General features: G+C 43.6%; 1 protein-coding gene across 1 annotated transcript in view; it reads left to right on the top strand.

Moving 5' to 3' along the window:
* The window catches only part of SPRED1 (sprouty related EVH1 domain containing 1), an 81,655-nt gene that overhangs the window by 23,739 nt on the left and 38,011 nt on the right, over window positions 1–19,905 (top strand). The window contains exon 2 of the mRNA XM_018554202.1: window positions 14,589–14,763. Within this exon, the coding sequence (XP_018409704.1) occupies window positions 14,589–14,763 (175 nt within the window). The remainder of the gene's footprint in view (window positions 1–14,588; window positions 14,764–19,905) is intronic.

Raw genomic sequence — 19,905 nt, forward strand, 5'->3', positions numbered from 1 at the left:
ACTGATCATGTAATGAGACGTAGTGCAGTAGTCTGCCCCAGGGGGCAAGTCAATGACAGCCTGGACTAAGAGAAAGTGGGTTAAATGACACTGATTGATATTCTTACATAGTTACATAGTATTTGGGGTTGAATAAAGAAATACGTCCAAGTCCAACCCATATAATCAAGTCCAACCCATATATTCTATCTGGAAGAATGAGAACATGTAGTAGTGAAATTAGAATTACGGTACACGCAGCTCAGGTTTGGCTTATTCACACCATGTCCAGACGAGATCCGGACCAGAACTTTTTTTGTCTGCAACCGAAATGCATCCCTATGTATTCCTCTGCTCTTTCTGGGCTCTGTTCACATCAGTACACTGGACCACACCTGAAAGCCCATTTTAAGATAATAAAAAAAAACGCACTGCACTGCATTTGCAGAAATGCACCCAGATCTGGTCCGGACATGGTGTGAACAAGCCCTAAGTGTTGCATCAAAGGTTTTTTTTTAAACTATCACTGGCCTATTAAATTGTACTTTTTATTTAGCTGCAGTTCAGATTTAAAGATACACATACAACAAGGCTTGCACTGTAGTCAGCTGATAAATCAAACTTGTTTTGTTCCACATAACCGTACAAACATAATTTTATACATCGTTAAGTCATGATGTATTGTGACTGATGATGAAAGTTATTACTAGACTTCTCAGAGTTTATTGCTAACACATAAATGTGCCTTTAAGCCATGTTTGAACATTTTATTTTCTTAAGAATGTATACTTCTATTTCTCATTATTGTTGTACCCGTGAGCCGAGATCAACAGTTTGCTGTTTCTCTTAGTAACTAGTGTTGGCTTGTATTTGAGGAACAGAAGTGTTTACTTCTATAATAAGTCATATTCAAGGAGCATAATGTTAATTGGACTGTGAATCATGTTGTACATGCCTCAAGGTGTATCAGCTACCAAGCAGAAAATAAGCTTTTCCTCTTGATCCGATCATCTTCTTCTTTCCAGTAGTTTTCCGGAGTCCGTCCAGTGCTGGTGCTGGTCTCTGATCCAGCGCTGACTCCGCTCCCTTCCTGGCACTTCCTGTCTCACGGAGTCTGTGCGGGTGCATGCTGCTGCATTACCTTACCTTGTGTCTCTCCTCGTCTCCCGGCCGAAGATCTGTACTGCGCATGCGCCCGCCCCATGTTCCCTTGCGGCCGCCTGAGAATCTTCAGATCTTCGGACAGGAGCACGCGGCGGAGATACAGGTAACTAATATTGTTTTTGCATATATCTACTGCTTGCTAGCAGCAGATATATGCAAACAACGGGAGGGTTTAATTATCCTTTAAAGGAAACTGTCACAGGTCGGCTCAATAGGTTGGGAAGTGAGAGAATACATAACGTCGCTCGCTCACTTCTCGATCTACCCCTGCAGAGAGCCGTGACTGTCACTCACGGCCGCCTGCAGGGATTCCCCTCCCCGCTCCGATCCCCCCGCCCCTCCCCACTCCGATCCCCCCGCGCTGACTGGAGGAACGGACGGTGGAGGGGGCGGGTACAGCTGGCTCTGCTTCTAGATAGGCAGAGCCAGCTGTCAATCCCGCAGCTGGGTGGATCTCGACAGTAAAGTTGGGATCCGTCCCGGCTGCGACGTCTCAGTATACCGCGAGCTGTATCTTGTGGTATATTGAGCTTTGGGTGACGGGAGGACGCTAGTTTGTGTCCTCCCGTTAACCTTAGGAGAGCTATGGGGAAAAGCCCTGACCCCATTGTTCTCCTTTAAGAAATCTTGGGCTATAATATGATGAAGTATTCAAATTTTTTTTTCTTTTTCAATTGAAAAGCTTCACCTACTGAAGAATCTTCGGGGCTTGTCGGATCCCTGTGTCCCCTACTGCATGCTGTTGTTTTACCCACCGGCCACTACATCAGGGACATAGTAGTGGTTTAGTAGTTTACATGGACACAGTAGTGGCTGGGGGGGAGGACCACAGTGCACAGCAAGGGTCCCAAACTATTTTTTTTGCCCAACGTAGCTCCCACCAGACTGGTAAGTGTTATAAAGCTTATTTTGCAGGGCGGCATTTTAAAACTTTATTCTGGTGGTAGAGTAACTTTAATGTACAGTTTAATTATCAGAAGCTCTTTCTTTTGCTGCTTATGTATACATTTCTGAAGTCCGCTCACAGGGCTGGCTGAGACCGTAGCTTGTGGTTGTGGGAAGACACTACTTTTTGTATTGATGCAACCTAGCTCTTGGAGATTGGAGCAAACAAGACATGTCCATCTCCCCAGGGCCGTAGATAATTTGTTTCCCTGGGGGGGGGGGGGCTGAGTCACTAAAGACTTTATCTAGCAGACACACCAAGGTTTGAAAAAAAAGCGACATCCGTGGCCATTTCAGCACCCCCCCCCCTCCACACACACAAATTATATGGGGCTTCTTGGTCAGGAGTGCGGTTGGACTATTTGCCTGTGTTCAGTGGGTCCCCGTGTGCCTTCCACTTTTCTAGGCGAGAGGCTCCTCAGCCTTCCCCTAGCACAGCACTGTCAGTTCTTGCGCCAAGCAGCCATTCAAAATATGCCTCCAAGCGTAGAGTGTCAGCTGGAGGTGGGATGTGATAGGACAATGGCTGCATGGGAGCTCCATCCATATGTGCATTGCTTACAGCTCCCTCTCATGTCCTGTAGAGGTGGCTGGCCCGGTGTGATGTAACATACTGGCTCCTGACACCTCTGAAAAAAAAGCGGCACCTCCCGACACCTCTACAGTGTGTGCAAGGGAGCTGTACAAGCAATGCAGCAGCCCACACTGGGCCCCAGGCTAAGGATCTACTCCAGTTCTGATAAGGTAGGGAGACTGGGTGGATCTTAAAAAAGTAACTTTTTTTGATGGGGTCTCTGGTGGGCTGTGCAAAGTTTTAGGTGGGCTGTGCGGAGTCTCAGGTGGGCTGTGTGGAGTCTCTGGTGGCCTGGTGGGGTCTCTGCTGGGCTGTGCGAAGTTTAATGTGGGTTGTGCGAAGTTTAATGTGGGCTGTGCGGGGTCTCTGGTGGGCTGTGCGAAGTTTTAGCTGGGCTGTGCGGGGTTTCGGGTGGGCTGTGCGAGGTGGCCTGTTGGGGTCTCAAGTTGTGCTTTGCGCTTTCAAAGCGGTTTAAACTTACCTGTGTCTTCCCCGCGCGCTCCCGTCTGAAAATTCGAACCTGCTCGGGCAGCCGCAAAGCATCCTGTGGCAGGCGCATGCACAGTTCGTATTTTTGGCCGGGAGACGAGTAGAGACGCAAGGTAAGTCTAATGGACGCGTGCACCCGCATGCAGACACCGTGGGACAGTAAGTACCAGCAAGCTCAGAGGAGTCAGCGCTGGACGGAGACCCGCCGCACCGCTGGAGGGAAAGATGAAAACATCAGGAAAGAAGAAGGCATCATTTAAGGTAAGTGCTTTCATTAACATTGGGGGGAGGGAAACATTTGTTTTACTTTAATGTCACATTAACTTGCCCCCCCCCTCCATACCTGATTGCCCGCTCTGTCTCCGTTCAGCCTTCTGATCCTGATCACTGGAAGGACACCCTGTCTCCTGCAGGGCCCAACATGTACATACCGTATCATTCAGGGCCAGGCAGGAACATGTACATCTGAAGGGATGCGGGGATGTCCTGTTTGATGCCGTCATGAATGTTTTATCAAACAGGACATCCCCAGAATCCCTTTAGACGGGTCCTTCTCTGGAGCCTTCAGAACGCTGTTAAACGGCCGGGAGTACGTGCCCCCCTCTGCCCTCCCCTCGCTAGCCAATGCCAGGAAACTCTGGGGGGGGAGGGGGGTTTGAACCCCCCTTATCTACGCCCCTGCATCTCCATCGTGGGTAACAGATTCCACCACAGTTTTTCTATCCACATTTTGTCTCCACACTTAACCTGGGTGACAAAATATTTTTTTTGTTCTTATTAAAGGGGAACAACCATATCAGTCACAAATTTTCTGCATCCCAGGTGCAGGTCTATTTTCCTTACAAAAAGGTGAATCAAGTACATTTGGGCTGAACTTGGGCAGTTGTGTGAGGTTCGTAGCAACTTACCAGCCCCTTTTCTAGCAGTGTTTATTAAATTCCAGTGTTACTTGAAATTGGGTATTGCAAATGCAACTGCCATATGAGTGTTGAATTTATGTTACGGGGAAATACATTATACTCGCATGATTTGCAGACATCACAAGCTGTTTGGAAGTGTGAGTGGCCCTTTAACCATGTGACTGACACAGTTATGTAACGGTTTCCTTGCCCCAGGCTGTGAGTGAATGAGACAAGGATGCACAGAGCCTGCTATTCACAGATCCTAGGAGATGAGTTCATGAAGTATAAATGAGGAAATAACGTGCCAAGCTGTGGCACCTTACACACTAATGGAGTTTTATGGGCATGCTAAGAGGTAGTTCGACGGGCATTTGTTTGTGTTTGAATTGCGTTTCTTCTCCATAGAAATTGATGTGAATGTAGAAGCAACACAAGGGCAAATAGGTCAAACCAGAGTTATACAATCCATTCCAGCCTCCATTCTGACAACTTATTTAAAATTTGGGCTAAAATCGTGAGCTGTTTGGGGAGAAAATAAATTGCACTTGGAGTCAATCATTTCCACCAAAAAAAGATTGCAGGACTTGATGGAAAAGCGAACCAACTAACGTCTCTCTCTCATCATTTAACAAGAAGGAAGAAGTGAACTGCATGTGCACCACTTCATCCTGTCAGTTAAAGAACAACATCCGAGCAAATGACAAATTCATTAGACTGTCGGAGCGAAGGGGGAGAGGGACACTGCAGGGACCGGTCTAGCAGCCAGATAGGATCGGGTGAATATATATATATTTTTTAAAATTCTAGACCCTAGACCAAAACAAACACTTAACCTTTGCAGTGCAGGGGTAGCCCCACTGCAAAGGTTACTTTATCATTTGCCCTTAGTTGTTCTTTAAGACATGGCAGTACAGTTGCAAACCCTGCTGTTGTCAGGGAGACATCTGCCCCATCTTTGGCTGGCCTGTATGTGCTGCACATTAAAATGTATGGACATGGAAACAACATTATTTACTTGTTGTATGCACAGATTCTGCTTCCAGCTTTGAAGTGTTGCACAATAGTTGTGCTTTACTACTCCTTCTCACAACACAAGTCTATGGGGGGAATTTATCAAAACTGGAGCAGACAAAATGTGGAGCAGATTTGCACTGGAACCAATCGGCTTCTCTGTCTCATTTTCAGGTCTTACCTGAGCAAACTGACGAGAGAGACTGATTGGTTGCCATGGGCAACTGCTCCAGATTTTGTCTGCTCCAGTTTTGATAAATTCCCCTCTGAGTCAGCCAACCCACTGCAAACAGTGCATTCCCCATGACGGTGATATGTTCTCCCAAGAGTTATTATAGTAAACCAACCATGAGAGAAATGCGAAGACTGCCATTGGTGACCTTCTTCTTAAAATCTAACTACCTGGCCTTTATGCAGCCCCTTGGATGTCAATACTTTTAGTCACTGACCCAGAACAAAGGTACTGATAAAGTTGGTGAGTAGTCGGCAGTCCTTATGTGCATGTTTGCTACAGGTTGGGATTAACCAGTTGACATCCGCGGTGTTAAACCCCCTTCCCATCCAGGCCATTTTTCAGTATTCAGCGCTGCGGTACTTTGACTGACATTTATTCCGTCATGCAGCGCTGTACTGAAATGAATTTTATACCCTTTTTTGGGGACAGATAGAGCTTTCTTTTGGTGGTATTTATTCACCACTGGGGGTTTTATTTTTTTACTATATTAAGGAAAAATTACCGAAATTTTAAAAAAAAAACAGTTTCCCCTATATTAAATGATAAAACATTTATTATTACCCAATTTTTTGGTAAAATATAAAAGATGGGGTCACGTCGGGTAAAAAGACACTAAACATGTCAAGCCTTAAAATTGCGTGCGCGCGCGAAACCTCAAAAAACGATAATACCCAAAATTGGCCATAGGCGACGCTTTAAAAGCTGTTACCGCTCATCAGTTTAGTGTTATCAGTGATTGATGGCCCTAAAATGATTGCTCTCACTGCGACGTTCGCGGCGATATGTAACATGTGTAGCGCAATTGTAATTTTTGCGCGCTGGGGCACCGGACGCGTATTTACGTTTATAGGCGCGTAAACGTGGGGGTGGGGGAGTTAAACATTTTGGGGGGGTTTTTTCCCCTTTTTTTATATGTGGCTTTTATTTTATTTTATTTTTTTATGTGTTACTTTTCTTTTTTTTTATTTATAATTTTTTTTTTGCACTTATTGTTATTGCTATTATATAGGGGGATAACAACCCCCTATATAATAGCAAAGGCACACTGACAGGTCCTCTTTATGGAGATATTAGGGGTCTCTAGGACCCCTAATATCACCTGTGGACCCCAAAAGAAGCTGATGAAGCAGAGATCTGATGAAGCAGAGATGTGCCGCGAACGAGCACATATAGGCGATCGGCGGGCTATGGACCCGCTGAACGCCTATATGTGAAACACCCGGTAACGGGTGTGTGCAACGGTCGGGTCTTTTCTGCCCGTGCGTGCCCGTGCGCGCGCGAGCAGAAAAAAATTGCCGTCTGGAGACGGCAACCCGCAGATGTAGCAGTGCCGTCCGTCCGTTTTTTTACTACGGGCGGACGGCAAGAGGTTAAAGTGGACCTTTACCCATCACTTTCAAATAACAACAAATACACCTTTTAGAAATGTTTAGTAATGACAATCTACAAACACATACTTCTAGATAACTGCCGGCTTTGTATTCTTTGCATTCCTTATTTCTCTTTTCTTCCCCAGTGGACAGATTACTAGCCCTCCTTTTATTTCCTGGATTTCTGGCACATGTGACCATGTGGAAATGCCTTTCCCTGAGATCTCATGAGATTACAGATGAGATTTTCCAGCAATGCTCTGCTAATGACAAGGCAATCCCAGTGTTCATTGCTTTGGCAAACTGAAGTTATTTTGCCCTTTCAAATCAGGAAGTGAATGCTCTGCAAGTGTAAGTATTTCAAAGTGACAGCATTTTACACCTGACAGGAGCAACCACAGAGCACAACGAGGGACACGGACACAGGGGCATCCCGAGGCTGGGTGACACCCAGAGCGGAGACTGGGTGACACCCTGCCGTGACATCATCGCAGATGCATGTGACGTTGCCGTGCACGATGACATCATCGCGCATGCACGGTCGTCTTTTTTCTGCCTGAGCAAGAGAGAGGAGGGGACACTCCTCTCTCCTGACACTATCTGGCTCTCGGTCCTTGACCGAGTGCCCCACTTTTGATAGGGGGTGACACCAAAATGACTGTCAGTCATTTTGGTGTCACCCCTCCAATGGTGGCACCTAGGTGCGGGCCGCAACCCCCGCACCCCCTTTGTGACACCACTGCACAGACATCCAAAACACAACTTTGTGTTGCTGCACATTTTGGTGCATTGGGGAGAATGCAAACTACTACAACACAAAAGTGTGATTCAGCCCCTAAGTTTAACACTGACATAACAACTCAAAATATATTGCAACTTTCCCTTAAAGCAAAACTGCATGGCAGAATAACAATATTTTTACATACGAGACAACGTGCTTACATGTTTTTAGTAATTATATCAGTGATAAAAGAATTTTGCTTTGTGAACAGTTCCATAGAGATACGTAGTGATATGTTAATGGTAGGAACATTTAGAGCATATTGTAGTAAAAATAAAAACCATTTAGCGCTGTATGTTCAGTTAGTGAAATTGTTTTGCTTCAACTGTATCTAAAGCTTATAAAAATATGTATTTTTTCATTTTAATGTAGAGAAGAGTTAGAACTTCTACCAGGTCGGTACTATCTTTGCCCCTTTTGGGGAGAGATCCGATTGCCTTATTGGATCAGGAAGGAATTTTTTCCCCCTGTTGGAGCAAATTGAACCATGCTTTGTAGGGGGGTTTTTTGCCTTCCTCTGGGTCAACAAGCGGTAGCTGTGGGCATAGCGTTCTGTTTTGGCTTTTCTTCTCTTTTTGTTTTCTCCGTATCTCTACAGGTTGAACTCCATGCACTTGTGTCTTTTTTCAACCTGACTAACTATGTAACTCTCTGTGTGATCTGGTGATCATTGTCCAAGGAAAAAACATCAAAAAATGTAAACTGCCACTAGAATAGGAATAGAGCGAAATCTTCAATTGGGGACATTTGGTCCAGTAACAACCAGGAGAAGATTTCCCCTACTTTGGAAAGCATGCTTCTCACTTCCTGTTGTCTCTGAGATGGGATGTGTAGAAAAATCCCCCTCCCCCAAAAAAGAAAAATCGACTGGAGTTTTAAAGCTTTCTTTCCCTACTCTATCCAAAACCAAATAAAGTTTCGGCTTTAGATATCATTATTGAAAAAAAAGCATTGTTGCATTTACTTCTTTTTGTTTTGATTTTAGAGGCATTTTGGATAGCAAAGCCCCCATGGTTTGTTCCAGACTACTGCCTTGGGGGTCAGGTAAATGGATTAAAAATGGCTCATTGAATCTTGAAATGGTTTTATTTGTTGATTTTACATACTTGACCCAGTGTGTCACTGTAGGAAAGCCCATACTTAGATGTCATAGTTTCATCATCTGAAGACCTGAGGCTTGGCATTAATGCCAGATAAACGTCCAGCGCCAATGTTGCATGATGTGATTGTGCTGCCAGTTTTCTTTGCATGGTTGTAGGCTCACTTCAAGCTGCCAGCCAGGATCTCTCAATATACCAGTGGAGAAACATGGTGAATGCAGTCACTGCCTGAATAAAGCCCACTTGTGATCTCTCCTGTCACCATATGATCTATAGGTTTTACTGTTGTGTATACTGAGCTCTGTTTCACATTCAGCTCATCATACTTAGAATGGACCCTTGTTCCACGGGGATCTAGTTCAATTTAGCTGGATGCTATCTCTAATTCTAGGAAACATTCTAAGTCTCTCGAATGTAGTGCTGATTTGTTTTGGAGGCAGACCCACTGATTAAAATATTTATCTTATTTGTCTGGAAAGCAGTCTTGGTGGAATGTTGTCCAGTTCTCCGGAAAGCAATTTGTTGAGTCATTTTCTTTATCGTGACATGGCTTTTCCCTGTGTTAGTAAGCCTTACATGGGCATAATTTGTCCTCGCTCTATTTAAATGCTTATGACCTATGACAGTTGACTTGTAAGTACTAAACACAAAAATCAACCTGTTAAGGAAATTAGTAAAAGTTAAAGCACAAAATGTTCTGTTAAAGATCCGTAACACATACACAACAACTTTCTTTCTGTATGCATGTTATTAGTGATATACAGTAACCTCTCAGTTATCCGGTATTCAACTAACCAGAACTCTCATCTAACCAGAAAAAAAATCCCCTGTGTACTCACTGTTTTTGCAGCATGTATTATCCTGGGAATTATCGTGTACCTATTTGTCTTAATTTGCTTTTGATTATTGCATTTCAATATTAATATGAAGTCAATAAAGATTTTGTTATGGCATGGTATAGTATGGGGTATGGCATTAGTTAGACCTATTGTTAATAGTAACTCTCAAGCAACCAGAAACTTCATTTATCCAGAATCTACCAATCCCCGTGGACGCCGGATAACGGGGAGTTTACTTTACAGGGTAAAGTATGAGGGGTTTATCAAAATTCCTGTACTTAGTTATTGTTGTAAAGTAGCATTGGCATGGTAGTGGGGCACTAAGCTGATCCTGTGCATCTGTTACCTTCCAGAGCACCCTGAGAGCCTTAAAATGGGTTATCTTGTATGCAATATGCCTTTACTAACATTGTGTCATTCATTTTTCAAAAGAAACACTGAGGGCAGATTTGTTCTAATGTTCTGATAACATTTTATTTTGTGAATGGGGAATGGTTAGAATATCTGCCAGGGTGTTCCCCTCAATTTATAGTTGTTTGCATGCAGTTGGGTGTAGAAAAACAAAAGTATGGCACCTCTAAGGTACACTGTTTTTCAGTGAATCGGAGACAGTCACCTGGTGTAATAAGTCTCAGATATGTACACCATAAGGGCACATGTTTATGGACCCTTAAACAGCACACACAAAACTATATGGCTAAAAGAATGTGGATGTCCCACCAAATTATCCAAGTGTTTCTACTGAACGGTACTGTTAATGATAAAGCATACAAAGATGGTTGGTTTCCAAGCTTGGGGTCGACCCTTTTCTGTTCTAGCATGTTCCTCTACATAAAGCCAGCTACATTAAGACATGGTTTATCCAGCCTGATGTGAAGGAACTCAGAGGCCTGCACAGAGCTCTGAACTCAACCCTGGTAAACAGCTTTGAGATGAATTGGAACACTGACTGCAAGCTAGGTCTTATTCAACATCAGTACATGATCTTGCAAAGGCAGAGTGGGCACAAATTCCTATAGACACACTTCTAAGTGGAAAGTCTTCCTAAAAGAGTGTAGAGGCTTTTGCTTGCTGCCAGAGTTGGGAGTGAGGGTGAGCAACTCCATATTAATGCACATGGCTTTTGAATGGTATGTTTATCAAGGATATATAGGTGTGATGGTCAGGTGACCACATATTTTTGGCCATATAATGTACATGCACGTCAACACAAGTAATAAGCCATTAGCCTCTTCTTACGTAAGCTCACCTGGTGTTGCTATTCTCAGCACATTTGTACCCAAAGAAGCACATTCTTATTCCATCCCAAACCCGCTATTATCCTTCAGTGCAGGTAGTCTAAGGTTCCTAGCAGGGACTGACTGATGAACCACCAATGCATTTTATTTACTAGTGCCTGATGCTGAATATGTTAATGTACAGTACAAATGAATATAGAATTCAGTAGCCAGTCTGTCCAATCCAGGAGCCTTCAGTATTGTTTTTTAGGAGCAAGCTTCAATAACAACAATCCAGAGAGAGAAGATTTAAAATGTTTGGCTCTAGCTAAAATCTTTAATGAGCTTTGGCTACCTGGCTCCTGGCATTTGTCCAGCCCCGATGCACAGTATGTGGGACAACCTGGATTCATTGTGTTTGGCAGACTAAAGAAAGAAACCATGTACCCTCAGAAGCACCCTTACACTTGTTTTATAGTGTGTCTACCTACTTTGCAAGGCTATAAGAAGGAGCAGCTGCGAGTACATCTTGTTTACTTTGCATTCCAAGTGAGCAGTGTGTTCTTTGCTCTCCTGAGATCACCTCTGGGTGCTTATTATTACATTAAGCAAGCCATGAGGGGAATTCTCACCTTGCCTACACAGGTTGGCCTCATTATTTGATTTACTGACCCATAAACAAGTGTGTAACAAATGAAATCAGAACCAGTCTTAATTGCATTGACTAATAATTTTCAGCATAGTTTTCGTCAACAACACTTTTTCAGTGACTAAAGCTAAATAAAAACTAAGTTATGATGACTAAAACTATAAAATATATTGACATTTTAGTCGACTAACTAAAACCAGACTAAAATGTTAGGGGGAGCCTATTTAGGAAGACATCCAGTCAGAACTAATCTCTTTGAACTTCCAGTTCCATCCTGAATGGACAGCTAATAGGTAATACGTGCAATGGCATTACAGCCAATATAGTTTTTCATTTTAATACTTTAGAGTTACACTTCTGCTTGAAAGAATGAAGAAGGTCATATGCAAGTTGTTATAATCATATCTAATTACTGGTCCTTTGTTGAAAATACTCAATATTATTGTTTCTTTATAAGACTTGGTTTGATCTGATTTTAAGATAAATAAAGACATGTTATATATCACGGCAGTTAATTCTGTGTCCGTATTGCATGTTCAAACCTTAATACCATAAGTAATAACAGGTTAATAGATGTTTACTCTAGGAGTATATAATGAGATTGGAAATTCTAGAGAAATTCCTAAATTACTTTTTAACTAAATCCACTAGATTTTAGTCGACTAAATCTACTTTAGATTTAGTTGATTAAAATCTTATGATATTTAGTTGAGTACAACAATTTAGATGACTAAAACTAAATGGCATTTTAGTCAAAAGACTATGACTAAAACTAAATCAAAATTTGCTGTCAAACTGAACACTGATCAGAACTTGTGATCTGCGTACTTTAGGGCTGCAACTAATGATTATTTTCATGATTGATTAGTTGGCCGATTAATTTTTTTGATCGGATAAAAAAATAGATACTATCCTTAATTTAAAATAAAATACAAAATGCAGTGTTACACACAAAGTTTACTTCAGAGTAAAACTGCATGCATAGTTTTTTGCGATTGCAATACACTAGAATGCACAACATTGCGGTACCGTGAGAGCGATCACACTGTGGTGGTAGGCGTGTTTAGGGTGCCACTGAAATGAATGCCATTGCAACGCACTTCCCGCAGCAGAATTTGTCAGGCCGAAACGGAAAATTACTTTTTTTTTCCACCTTTTTTATAATTTTCTTTTTTTTTACATAATTGTATTGTAAGCACATGTTGCTTCAATAGCTTCAGCCAGGGAATGACAGCTGCCAGTGGCAAGATTATGCGGACAGCAGCTGAATGTAAATCAGCAGTAGTGGGCTGGTGCAATGGCCAGCATGCTCTTTGCCATTTCAAATCGCAATAGCCAATAGCAGGCTGGCGATTGCACCTGCCCACTGCTTGTTGTGCCCTCCTCTCAGCGTGGAGGAGAGAGCTAGGCTATCCAACCAACTAATCGGTAGTTGACAACCATTCTCATAATCGATTATTATCTATTCATCAATGAATTGGTTGCAGCCCTGACGTACTTGTATCAGGTCAGTGATGAAGCCGTTGGATTGCAGTGAGAGCCAGGCAACTAGTGTTTTCTAAATAGAAGATTGATCTTGCCACTTTGATCGAATGCTAGATTGTGTACTCTATTTTAAATAATTAGGATAGTCAAAAATAACTTGCTTGGTTCTGATTTGGTTTTAGGTATTTATTTATTCCAATTCCTTTTGTACCCTTGATCTTGCTACACCTGGCCTGACAAGCTGAGAAATACCTACATATGAAATATAGCGGAGTACACTCGTGGTGTTTACATGATGATATGTGCTAGGATAGTAAAATGAACCTGTGCTCTGATGATGGACAAAGCCACAGGTTCACTTTTAAAGATAGTTCCCACATCATGTTATACATGCATTCTACCCACATAATTTGCTGCTGGCAGTTAAAATAAATACTTCTGGGTACAAGGAGCGACTCCCTTTCTGTCTGGGTGACTCCCTTTCTGTCATGTGACAGCACTGATGATTGGCCCTGTGCTGTCACATGGAGGTAGGGAGAGCATTCTGGCCCCCGTGTAAGCTCTGACTAGAATTACACTTTAATGTGTCAAGAATTAGCTCTAGAATTAGACTTTCTAGAATTACACTTTAATGGGTCTGGTTAGCTATGTTTGAATGCATTTTGCGTCTTGGGATGCCCTAATGTGCACTGAAACTATAGGTTGCCATAGAGATGAGTGATTCAATATATGTTCATGGCTCAGTATGGAGCATGTCTCTCTTTCTTAATGCTCACACTAATGGTGCTGGATTTTTTTTTATTTTTTTTATTTTTTTATCATAATGTCATCTTTAAAGGCTAAATTAAAAAAAAATGTGTTGTGTGCAAAGTGATTCCATACCCGTGTATGGAGTTTAAATAGCAATGTTAAACCACTTGTGGCATTATATATTGTTGTGATAACGCTGTCTAGAGACTGTTATTAGAGATTCTCTTATTTCAAGTTATTTTGAGTTTATTCAGTTCATTGCAGCTACATTCAGCAAGCATTTTTAAACAGTACTGTAGACTCTTGCTATGTTATTCTATGTTTGGCAGCTCCTGTCTCTAGAACTATGAAGGGAGTAGCTGGGAACCAGGAAATGTATTGGCCTGCACTGCACATTCAGGTACAGGGCAAGTCAGGCCATAGGCAGTTGAAGAGATGGTTAGGAAGCTGCACAGGATGAATACAAAGAGATCAATTAGGGCCACTTAATGGGTAGGCTGAGTCCCCGACATGCTAAAAGTATACCCAGAGCAGGAGTTCAAGAGCCAGCAGGATTTTTCCAATAACTAGAGAAGACCTGAAATTTTGGTGCCAGCTAAAATTTTTAAGGAGCATCTGGGTCCTCGGATTTATCAAACGCTGATCTGAAGCCAAATGGGGAATTGCTGTCCCTTGGGGGGATTTTCCTTTACTTGCTGTCTCCAGACACAACATGAAGTTGGAGAAGATGCCTCCAAAGAAAGGGAAATCCTCTTTTAGGGCTTGTCCAAACCATCTCCAGACCAGATCTGGTTGTGTTTCTGCAAAGGCAATCATATGCATTTTTTATGTGTTTTTGATGTGTTCTATTGCATTTATTTGTATGTTTTGATGTGGAACAGACCAGAGAAAATAGGGCATGCAGTAGGAATGAATAGGTCTGCGTTTTTTAACCAGATAAAAAACGTTCTCGTGTGGATCTGGTTCAAACATGGTGTGATAATTGTAAGGCTGCAACCAACTAATCGATGAATCAATTATAATCGATCATGAGTGTTTCTCCTGACCAACTGGTGTGGCGTTCCATTAACCACAGCACATTTGTTTGTCTTTTTGCAGTGACAGTTATGCACGTGTGCGAGCTGTGGTGATGACGCGGGATGACTCAAGTGGCGGGTGGCTGCCACTTGCAGGAGGGGGTCTCAGCTGTGTCACCGTGTACAAGACTCTCCACCCTGAGGATAATGGCAGTACAGACTTTCTGGTCCATGGAGAACGGCTCAGAGACAAAACGGTGAGAGATGTTGCAGAGTTATGTGCTGTTACTTTGTATCAGTGATATGCCTGTCCTTTATACTATCACACTGATGTACCGATCTGGTGTCCTTCCCATGACTTAGCACTAATATCACTGTGTATATGCTTATTCTAGCCTTGTTTTCTACTTTCAAGTTTACGTAAGAGTGAGGGTCAGGAGTACTTCCCTAGTGTTCAGGACCTGCAGGGTCCCAGTTCCTTCTGAACTGAATGGGTCTACCTGGTCTGGTCATGGGCTGGGATGGCAGGAAGCCCACAGTGTCAAGTGCCACTGGGAGTGGTGCTCTGGGGTGCTCGAGTAACACTATGGGTTTGAGACTCCACTGTGTGAAAAGCACTTAGGCCATGACACCACAGCCTTTTCTGCACTATGCCTCTTGGGTTAGGCCTTTTGGCTAAGACCAGGGGTATTTATATACCGGGCCACCAGGCCTAGACCACGTATATACACTGGCATCTCTTTATTGTTTTTCCTCACGTCTGTGCACTTCACTTTTTTTTTTTTTCTTCACTCCACAAGTATGGAGGGTGTGTCTTTTTGGCCCTTTCCTAAAGTCTAGGGGGAGGATGTGTGGCCATTAGGTTCCTTCCTCCCCAGAACTGGGGAACTCTCCTTGGGAGAGCCCCAACCTAGTACTCAGTGGTCTGCTTCGTGTGACCAAAAGGAATTTGGCTTTGGCTAGCTGGACAAGAGTCCTCTCCCCCTGTTAAAAGCCTTACGCGCCAGGGGGGGTCAGATATATCGCTCGATCTGTTTGGTAGATGGATCATTTGACACTCCCTAGTGCACTTTTTTATGTGTGTTCACATGCACTTTTCTGTTTACTATGGTATTTTGTTTTTTGCACACCCGCCGCGTGCTTCAATAGAAAAATAAAATAAAAAAAGAGGACCTCTAGCTGGCTTGACACTTCTTGTCTTACAGGCCTTGTACATACAGGATTACGCTTCTATAAAACCAGTGGGTACAACAAGTATTTGAAAGCCTATCTCCGGGGTAAAAAACAAACAAAAAGCTGCCCTTGCAGGGGGGGGGCTACCCCACTTAGTCTCGGAGCCAGTGGTAGCGGATTTCAGGTAAGTAAAAATATTTCTCACAGCCCCCCTAGACATATACAAGCAGTAACCCTTGCAGTGTGGGGCGTAGCCCCAGTGGCGTAACCAGAGTTATGGGCGCCCGGGGAAGAACATTTGTTTTCGCCCCTCCAATATTATATAAACATCCACTAGAACTGTACCCCCCACCCCCACACATATATATCAGCTAAGGAACTACAAGTCCAAGCATGCCATCATTGTCCCAGTACACCCCCCCCCCCCACACCCACCCACACAACGGGTGTTACGCCACTGCGTAGCCCTATTGTAAGGGCAAATCGGCTTTAAAGTATTTTCAAAGCTCTCTGCTTGCTTCAGGCACTTTTTCTTGAAATCTTTACGGCCTATTTACACCATTAAGTTGCTGTAACGTGTGTTGGCGCATTGCAGTACCATTTATTGTGACGGGTACTCCAAGGCACCTTCCAAACATGCCTGCAATATAGTGCACCAAAACACATGGGATTACACTACTGTGTCGCAGTCTGTGCGAACGAAAATTTTGCGGGTACGTTGTGGTGCGCTAGGCAGCCTATTGAAAAAAAATGGACTGCCTTTATGAAGGTATGTTAATCAGCAACATAGCTGCACAGCAACAGACCTGACCTGTGTGAATGTGTCGTTGAATCACCCATCAGCTCTAGTTTGGGGACATTAAACAGATCATAATGATAGTACTGGCTGTCTCTGTAAATAAAGTTCTAGCAAGCTTCCTCACTACTTCACAATGGTTGGAAGCCTGCTGACATCTGTTAGCATCGTGTTGAAAGTAGGGATGCACCGATAACGGTTTTTCGCTATCGAGTACGAGTACCGATTATTGTTTATTCAGTACTCGCCGATACCGAATACCGATACCGGAAGTCCAATTAAGGAAGCCAGGTAATGACTCGCCACCCAGCTTCCCGATTAGCAGGGAAGCCGTCTCCATGCTTCTAGTCACTAGGTAACGAGAAAGCATGGAGCCGGCTTTCTGGCCAATCTGGAAGCTGGGCAGCGTGTAATGACTCGCTACCCAGCTTCCTGGTTGGTCGCGAAGCTGGCCAATCAGGAAACTCGGCGCGGTGTAATGACGTGGCGCCCGGCTTCCTGAATGGCCGGGAAGCCAGCTCCATGCTCTCTCATCACGAGGTGACGAGGGAGCATGAAGCTGGCTTCCCGGCCAATCGGGAAGCCGGGCGCCCCGTCATTACACCGCGCCGAGTTTCCTGATTGGCCAGCTTCGCGACCAACCAGGAAGCTGGGTAGCGAGTCATTACACGCTGCCCAGCTTCCTGATACCGGAAACTCATATATCGGGATAGGTATCGGAGCATTTGGGTTACTGTTGATCTGCCAGAAATCCAGTGAGCTACTAACTTCCTGTTATGGGCTAACAACACTGTGTCTTTGCTGTACTGAGCTCCCAAGCAGTATTATCAGTCCTACCTATTACAGGACACCTCCCTCTTATGTGATGGAGAGGATTGATCTGTTAATTTAACACACTTCATGTCCAAGAGTGACAATCCTGCTCCTCCATAGATGCAATACTGTAAGTGAGCGTTGTCACAATCTGACAGAAGTGTGTTACTGAAAGGATCACCAAGTGAAAATAAAGGAAGGAAAGCCTGAAAAGGGACAAATATTTCAGCCACCACCTCTAAGGGTTTTAGAACACTATACCATCCCCAAACTAGAACTGAAGTGTGCTTTAAAAGCTTCAACAATTCTTTGTAAATGCTTGCTGTGCACGTTGCCACTCAGTATGAGGCCTATTGGTTTAGCCACAAATACACACCAATTCTCATGCCGTTTTTATCTTTCTAAAGATAAAGGTATTCTGTCATACTATGTTGGAAAATGAAAAAGAGATAGTAGGGGCAGTTTTTCCTTCAGACCCCTTTATGGATGAGGCCTAGTGAAAAATGTTCAGGACAGTAATAACTATAGAACCAGCACTGTCCTGAAGTAGTTATACCAAGATCTTGGTATTGTAGCAGCCCGCTGTTGGCTGTAGAGCCGTCCGATCACTTGTAAGCAGAGAGTCCACCCTCCACCACAGGCTATCCCAGGCTCCACTGTGCGGGCCCGGGACCAGCACCATGGGTGTCGGTGGCTGCATTGGAGGGAGATGAGCACACCTCCAGTGGCTGTTCTCCCCTCCGATCAATGAACTCGGAAGCGATGATGATGTTGTCACTTTCAGGCTGTTAAGCCTCCATTCACACCTTTATTCTAGGTGTGATTAGGGATCACCGCATGTAATCGTATGTGCATCCAGGGATAGTGATTTCTTCCAAACCGCATGTAATTGTATCACATACAATCACATGCAGTGTGCCAGCGTTCTGAATGCAGAGGCTGACACCCAATTATTAACTTGACAGCTGCCTCTTGTGAACAGAAGATTAGGGATTCCTGCTGCAGGAAATCATAAGTTACTGACGCAGGAATCCCTAATCGCACCTAAAATATAGGTGTCTGTCAGTGTTAAAGCAGCGTGCAGCTCTGCATGCTGAGATTAAATCATCTTACATTCATTAGCTAACCAAACATATTTTTATTTTACTTACAATTTCTTTTTTTTACACTTCCTGGTCCACTTTGGCACAAATGCCATCTTGCCCAAGCTTTGCATCCTGGGAAGATTACATCACCAGATCATTGGTGGGAAATCTTATCTGTAATCTCAGAAGATCTCAGGGAAATGCATTCTTCTCCCCTAAAATGAGGTGCATGGTCACATGGCCTAGTCACATGAGCTAGAGTTCCAGGAAGTAAGGGGAGATCTATTAATCTGCCCTTAGTAAAAATGGACACTGTGAGAAGACTAGGTAGGAAAAGAGAAATAAGGAATGCAAAAAATACAAAGCTTGCAATTTTCTAGAAATATCTGTTTGTAGATTGTCATCACTAAACATTTCTAAAGGTGTCTTTGTTGTTCTTTTGAAGATATGGGTAAAGTTCTTATTTAAGTCTCTGGCTGTTGTAGCAGCAGAAGCAGCTGGTAAAGCACAATCTGTGATTCATCAGCTTCTTTCGGGTCCATAGGTGAAATTAGGGTTCTAATAGAATACTGATGACTCCGTAAAGAGAACCTGTCACATCCTCGGTGCTGTCACATAAAGGGCTTGTTAGCTGCAGACACTGTTTGTGTATCCTGACAGCTGGCTGGCACCCACGTCAGGGGAGATTCCTCCATCCATGCTCTTTAAACAGTTGTCACCTGAACAGATATCCCCATTGGAAAAAATTTTCACTGTTGCTGTTCTGGTGGCAGGTCAAAATGTTACATTTTCCTTCACTTTAGGTCCTACGGATAATGATTACAAGGATAAATAGAGAGGGTGAATCTCTCTAGCAGAAGCACCAACCTTGCAACGGTTCAAGTCCTTCTCCTCTCAATCCAAAACTAAAAAAAAAGTTTTACCTTTAAATATATTGTAAAGAAGATATCCGGACATATGAAAAATTAACCCTTGCAGTGGACTACCCCTGCACTGCAAGGTTTAAGTGCTTGTTTTTCTCTAGGGTCTAAAATAAAAAAGATATGCTCACCTGATCCTCGGTCCCGCCTAGCTGTTAGACCAGTCCCCTCAGCCACTTCTCCCCTATGCTTCAGTTGTCTATGGTTGGAGTCATCATGTCCAATACAGTGTATTAGATGTGAGAACATTGAGGGACATTCCATCTCTGAGCTGGAGGAGGGAAGAGAGGTGAGCGGTTACTGCCACAGGGCTGAGGACCGGGTAAATATTTCTTCTTTATTTTAGGCCCTAGACCAGCGATGGTGAACCTATGGCACGCCTGCCACAGAGGGCACGCAGAGGCCCCTCTAGTCGCATGCGAGCCTAGGCAGGGGTGTAGAATTTGTATTGCACAACGCCCTGTTCATGCAGTTCCGGACGCTGGGCAGGTATTTTTTTCTTCTACATTTAGCACTGCTTCGGGCAGCGGGGAAGCCGCTGCTCATTTAGCACAAGTGATCTCGGCGATGCCGCCAGATATACCTTGTAATAAGCCTGCTGGTCCTTCGTCG

This window comes from Nanorana parkeri, unplaced genomic scaffold (assembly GCF_000935625.1).
Source record: "Nanorana parkeri isolate BGI_ZX_2015 unplaced genomic scaffold, ASM93562v1 scaffold146, whole genome shotgun sequence".
In the NCBI taxonomy this organism is placed as follows: Eukaryota; Metazoa; Chordata; class Amphibia; order Anura; family Dicroglossidae; genus Nanorana; species Nanorana parkeri.